Source organism: Triticum dicoccoides, chromosome 1B (genome assembly GCF_002162155.2).
Source record: "Triticum dicoccoides isolate Atlit2015 ecotype Zavitan chromosome 1B, WEW_v2.0, whole genome shotgun sequence".
Classification (NCBI taxonomy): domain Eukaryota; kingdom Viridiplantae; phylum Streptophyta; class Magnoliopsida; order Poales; family Poaceae; genus Triticum; species Triticum dicoccoides.
The window spans coordinates 694,747,761-694,754,426 of NC_041381.1; the positions used below are offsets into that span (position 1 = coordinate 694,747,761).

The 6,666-nt window shown below is 42.8% G+C and overlaps 1 protein-coding gene across 2 annotated transcripts; it reads right to left on the reverse strand.

The window, feature by feature from the left end:
• Positions 1–368: 368 nt before the first annotated feature.
• LOC119349774 (probable protein phosphatase 2C 52) lies at positions 369–6,660 on the reverse strand. 2 transcript variants are annotated; one of them, XM_037617857.1, is made up of 9 exons: positions 6,613–6,660; positions 5,768–6,534; positions 3,582–3,709; positions 3,404–3,502; positions 3,139–3,297; positions 2,176–2,262; positions 1,923–2,014; positions 1,718–1,792; positions 369–782 (listed from the first exon to the last, which is right to left on the reverse strand). In XM_037617857.1, exons 2-9 carry the CDS (start codon positions 6,514–6,516, stop codon positions 600–602), a joined length of 1,572 nt encoding a protein of 523 aa, XP_037473754.1. In that variant the 5' UTR covers positions 6,517–6,534; positions 6,613–6,660; the 3' UTR covers positions 369–599. The 2 variants fall into 2 exon arrangements, with proteins under 2 accessions (XP_037473754.1, XP_037473755.1); XM_037617858.1 differs by having other exon boundaries at positions 369–616; positions 650–782; positions 5,768–6,647.
• Positions 6,661–6,666: the final 6 nt, after the last annotated feature.

Below are 6,666 nucleotides of genomic sequence, written 5' to 3' on the forward strand. Positions count from 1 at the left end.
GCGATCTGTGCAAAAAGTATGTATCAGTCTCAGATTCCTTTGCCATTCAACTGCTAACTGATTGACAGTGGAGTGATCATCAAAACGGACTGTCAGCAGGAGGTGAAGCTTTGGCAATCTGGGAGTGACAAGTCTGTACGATACCACCACATCTTCAGTTCTTTCGACATTTCAAGGGTTCAAACTTGACTTCACTAGGAGGAGCCCTAATGCAGCTGCAGCAAGAGAGGCTGTTGTTCAAGTTCCTAGTACATGTCATTGTTTTGTGATCCCTGGTCGCCTGAGTGTTCCTATTCAACCGGATATCAACTCACCTATCACTGAATAAAGTGCTTAGCGGGCAAATTCTCAACAACAACACCAAAAAAGAAGCTTCTTACGAGGTGTACGCACTAGCTAGATATATTCTCGCCAATGTACCACTGTATGTAACCAGCACCACAATTTGTATACCAGTTAACACCATGTACGGGAGTCGCCATCTAGTACCAGCCGCCAATGTACATACAACTCATGCAACAGAGAAAACATCCACATCCATCCAGCTGCTGTGAATTTAAAGGCTAACAACAACATGTATAACGGACGAATAGAAGCAATCAGATTTGATCGCCCGGGGGAGAGACGGGAGGGGTGCCGCCACCGCCCGCCGCCTTGCTGTGCTGGAACTTGACGACGACGCAGGTGATGTTGTCGCCGCTCCCACGGCCGAACGCGGTCTCCGTCAGCTTCCTGGCCGCCGCCTCGGGGTCCTCCTCCATCTTCACGAGCGAGACGGCGTCCTGCATGGACAAAAGGTGGACACACGGTAATGTTTTCAACAATGAAGATGTAGTGCAGTACAAATCTTCAGGAGACAACTAGGATAAGTGGCAGAAAAATCTTGTAGATGCAAGTACGAGTGTAACATAGTCAGATACTCCCTCCGTCCGAAAATACTTGTCATCAAAATGAATAAAAATTGATGTATCTAGAACTAAAATACGTCTAGATACATCCCCTTTTATCCATTTTGATGACAAGTATTTCCGGACGGAGGGAGTAAAAACTTTGTTATGTAAAGCACAAAAACTTGCTGCAAAACGTATGTTAATAATCCTCATTCTTGTAAAACCAGTAAAATGACAGTTAAAAAAGGTGCTTAATATATTATGCTACTCCCACTGTATCAAAATATTGAACTGCAAAAAGGTTTATATTTTGATACAGAGGAAGGATTTGGCTTTCACAATAAAGAAAAATGTCAGCAAGGTTAAACGAATTTATGCAACAATCAATCCAGATGTAAATGGCATATTGCTTTCTTGAATAGGGAATTATATCTTGTGTACTCCCTCTGTAAAGTACTCCCTCCGTCCGAAATTACTTGTCGCATAAATGAATAAAAATGGATGTATCTAGAATTAAAATACATCTAGATACATTCATTTCAAAGACAAGTATTTCCGGACAGAGGGAGTAATATAAGACTTTTTAGATCACTAAAGTGTTCAAAAATATCTGCACACTGCCATGATTTTGTGGACCACATATTACTTGCATGGCAATCATAACGAGTCCTGACTACTTGTTGTTCACAAATCACCACTCCGCTACGTATGTGCCATAAATCCAACTAAGCTCCTATGTCCAACTGAGTTTATTCTACTCTGGTAGACCTTGTGAACAAAGGGATACCTGCACCTCTAAACAAGTAATTAAGTAGATAGTAACTAACCTCATTTGGAACCACATCCCACAGCCCATCACTAGCCAAAATCAGAAACTCCAATTCATCATCTATTTCTTGATCCTGACAAATTAATAAAGGGTCACACAAAAAACCTTGATCACTGATAGTTTGACATATAAGCCATGAAACAGAATATATATGTGTTTTTTTTTTGCTAGAAACAAACACAAAGTATACAAGCACAAGTTACCTGAATCTCTGGTTCCGCGACAACAAATTGCTTCAACAAGCGGTTGCCAAATGCCCGAGACATTGCAAGTACACCACCAACCCTCCAAGTTCCTGAAAAGCCAACTTGCTACTATCAGATTTTCCAAGCCCCACACTCCAAGAAAATGTTATTTCTTCTGCTAAATAAATAGATAGACTACCCAAATGTTATCCAAATATAAACATATGTAGTTCAGTCAAGTTGGTTCTTCTGTGATGGATGCATGACTTACCAGCCCACATAACAATCCCACCAGCACTCTCAATTCGTTTCCTCTCATCACTTCTGTTTGGCTTGTGATCATCAGAGAGTGCAATAGCTGTGGATAAGAAAACACTATTTTACCAACAATTCAGCAGTATATACATCTGGATTGTTAACATTCACACTGTGCCAAAGAAGTAAGAATGTCCCTTGGACATCGCAACAAGTATCAAGACCTCTGATTTGCTAAGCTTAAGGAACTTTTGTTAGTGAAATTTGGATGAGATCAAGAAATAATTTGGCAAGTCCCAAAACACCTCTGTGTGGACTAGATGTTAATCGAGTAATCTTATGCTATGCATATTCAAGCTGGTGCATGTCCAACAACAAACTTCATCAGAAAGCCAGGTTGATAAGAAATGAGCAAAAATTGTTCCAGAAAAAGAAAGAGTGATCAGTGGTGGTAAGTTGACAAACATGTTTCATGCATCTAGGTTAGTGTTTTCCACTATATTGGTTGCAAAATTATTAGACCCACTACATATTGATCATCATAAATATACCAAGTAACTAATGGAAAGCTATGATGTATGCCTTCCCAGAGTGTATGGCACCGATCTTTCCAATAATAAAAGATGATGATGACTGAACTCAGTAAAAAGAGACATGTGCTACAAATTTTCACAAAATGAAAAACGTCACTATTCTTAATTTGGTGGAAACTATTTAAAGTAATTAGCATTTCACAACAACCATTAATTTGCATTCATAACAATATAAACACCAAATGATATATAGAGAGAGAGTCCTCCAAAACAAATACTTGATTGCATCAACACCGTAACTAAACTCAACTGTAAAGTTAGTGCCCTGAACCATAGACCATCCTACTATTATTGTACAGTAACCATGCTAGGCCGTGTTGTGCATGTGCCAACAAATCTAGCTGAATCAAATACTAATCAATGTACAACACATAAGAATCAATCACCTTTGCCCGACTTTGATATTACAGCCCGAGAGTCACCTACGTTAGCCACGTAAAGATGATTTCCAAGCAGAACTGCTGTCGATGCAGTTGACCCATCATCTCTGTGAGTGTTGATTTCAGAATCCAAGAAATCTGAATCAGTTTTTTTATATGTTTCACCTGCGAGTTACCACTAATTAGATAGTCCACACATGAAATATCAAGGAAATGTTGGAAATAGCATTAACAAAATTATACAAGTTACTTTTTGAAAAGAGAATCTTACTTATTGCTAATTTTGTATCTGACATGAATTGTGGGTGTTTCATGAGGTTCTCAAACAAGTGCTCCTTCAAATACTCAGCAGCACGTGAACCCCCATGACCTGCAAGAAAACAAATGGTTTAGACAAAGAACCATTGAGGAAAGATAAGAGAAGTCTACAAGAAAAAAGAATTGCTGACCATCAAATATTCCAAAGAGATTTATTTGTTTATCATCAATTTTAGATGATTTTATGTCAAAGAAGTCTTCCATGGTTGCCCTTTTTCCTCTAAAACTTGAATATCCACAACTCAAACTTCCATCATCACTGCAAATCAGTCAAAATCCAAAAATGCCTGTTGTTAAAATTTAGAAACTTATAATTGCATGTATAAGACAAGTAAAATAATTTTGCAAAAACCCTGATAGCAGATGTGTATAGCCAAAAAGGCTGTCTAATCGAAGTACAGAAAATAATCTGTATATGTTAATAGAAATTAGATGCATGTATTTGAATTAGAAGTTGTATTTTTAATAGATATGTGGTGTATGCAATCAGCAACTTGAATCAAAAAAAGGTAATTTCCATTTTTCTCAAACTATCCAAGGAAGGAGATTGAAACAATATTCTTTAAATAGCAAGACCAGGACCAAGAAATAGAATCACTAGAACCGAGTATGTTTAAAGAAATAAAAATTGCACAAATTTTAAGAAGATTAAGAAGACACATCAAGCCATTTGGAAAGAAAATTATCTTTAGAACCATTATTTACGACTAAACCAACGTAATCGACAAGATAATTGCAGCTGTTACAAAATGAGTTCAAGATTTATGAAGTTCTGCATTATATAAAGTACATTTATACAAGGAAATAGCAAGCTATTCCAGAACCCTGAGACGCTTCATCTCTACTTTTGGGCCATGCATGATTCCAGCAACCACACTCTAAGCTGCTCATCACCAATGTGGAATGGACTGATGTCACAAGAGAGGATGATGGGTGTAAAAATGGGAACAAAATGTAGACAAGTCACCAACTAAATGAAGTAGATGTGATGGACTAGTCATGTTACCCTAGAAAAAGGCATATGATTGCTGATCCCACAACAATTCCAAGCAAAGTTGGCTTGGTTGAAGAAAGTAATACTGAGTTGAGTAGTTGACCCACTTTGATGAAGACATACCAATATTCTATTTCTATCTAGATATTGCACGAGCATCTATAAGATCTGATGATGAAGAAATATTGTATTAACAGCAAATGTTCCTTTTCAAGACATCATTTCCCATATGACATGTTGTTGAATTTTTTGGAGAATAACTTGCCAAAATCGAATTGAAACATTTTAGTGAAGCTATATTATTCGTATGGCCAAAGAGTAGTTCCATAGAGTACTGTAGAATTTAGACGTATCTCGGTAGCATGTTTTATCATTCTCAGTCGAAAAGCAGCTTCTATATTATGATATTGCGCTTCCGCATATGGTATCCTCCTATAATGTTTCTGTCAAAATAATAATAACGTATTTTCCTCTTTCAGAAGATGGCATATCTATGGAGAGCAGACCATGAAAACCAGCAAGCAACCACCTGTTAACGCCTTAACGGAATAGATACAACATTATGCTTTGCAGCACAATTATGCCGTTCACTGCTCTTTGTCTAAAAGCGAGCATCCACTACTCTTTAGCAGAGGCATGTGTGCATACTATGCAACAGGTTCACTGGACGCTACTGCCAGTAGGAAAAATCGCACAAGAGTTTTCGAATTTATGTTGATTCCATAAAATTGATGTCCTGGTTCATCCCAAGTCGGGAACAATACATAATTCTAAATAGGGAGAGTACTAGAATATTCCGGCCAGAAAAGGGCAGCGCGGACGTATTGGCAAGGTACACCCGCTGCCTTCAGTATTGAATCTAAATTGTCGTTTACCGGTATTTAGTGAAGCATGTATTTTCATTAAAGCATTTCTTTCTATTTTGCATGGACCAGCCAAAAACCGCACGTAGACTTCGGCTCTAAAAAAATCTATGGTGGTGCCAAAACCGGTAGAGCTAGTCGAGCCGTAACCAAACAGACCTTCATAATCCCACAGAGTAACCACCAAGCTAACAAACTGCACGCAAAACTTCTTCCAGTTATGATCCTGAATGCAGCATATTGACTCACAGAAAGCTACATTCTGCATCACAAACACATGGTCATGCAATTACGTCCTAAGCTCTACCACACCGCGTTGCATTAAATACATCAGAACACAAAGCTGCACATGTAGAGCATTTGAATCAAACAGGCCAACGGTACTTCGCGCCAGCCAACAATACCGAGCATCCGCAATCTGCGAAGCAAATGAAACCGAGGAGCGAGCGAGAATTATTACCTCTTGCAGCCGCCGCTCATGTAGCCGACCTCGTCGACCCTGTCCCTCTCCCTCTGCCTCTCCTTCTCCTTCTTCTCCTTCTCCAGGTCCTGGTCCTTGGGCACGACCAGGGCGGGCACGGCAGCGGCCACAGCATGCCCTTGCTTCCTCCTCGCCTGCTCCGGCAGCGCCAGCACCGGCGACGACGACACCTCCTCCTCCTCCTCCTCCTCGGACGAGTGCTCCGAGTCCACCATGGCCACGGCCGCAGCCGGCGACACGTCCATGCCGGCCCCCTCCTCCACCTCCATCCCTACTGCTGCTGCCGCTGCTGCGGAGGACACCTCCACCTCCATCTCCACCTCGACCTCCACCTCCACCTCCACGACGCCGGCCCGCACCTCCCGCTCGGGCGAGGAGGCCTCCTCCTCGACCTCCCCCTCGCCCTCCTCCAACTCCAGCTCCAGCTCCTCCTCCAGCGGCTGGTGCGCGGGGGTGGCCCCGGGCTCCGCCATCGCCTTCCCCTTGGCCCGGAACCGGCGGTACTTGACCGGGTGCCGCACGCCCAGCCGCTTGTCGCTCCCGGGCTTGGACGGCCCCGCCCCTACTGCCGCCTCCCCCTCCCCCGCTCTCGCCGCCCCCGCCTCCGCTACCACCGCCGCCGCCGCGGACGCGTCCGTCACCGCAGATGCAGAGGGCGCGGGGGTATCCGGCGACCTCTCCTCCCGCTGGTGCTGCTGCTGGTCCTTCACGGCGCCATCGTGAACCATGAGCCAACCGCGGAAACCCTAGAAGCGGCACGCGCAGAGCTCAGATTCAAATCCGCATCCGACGAGCGAGCGAGCGAGCGATCTCGGGGCGCTCACCTTCGGGCCGGATCCGATCGGGCGGTCGGGTCGGGGCAGATCAGATCTACGGGG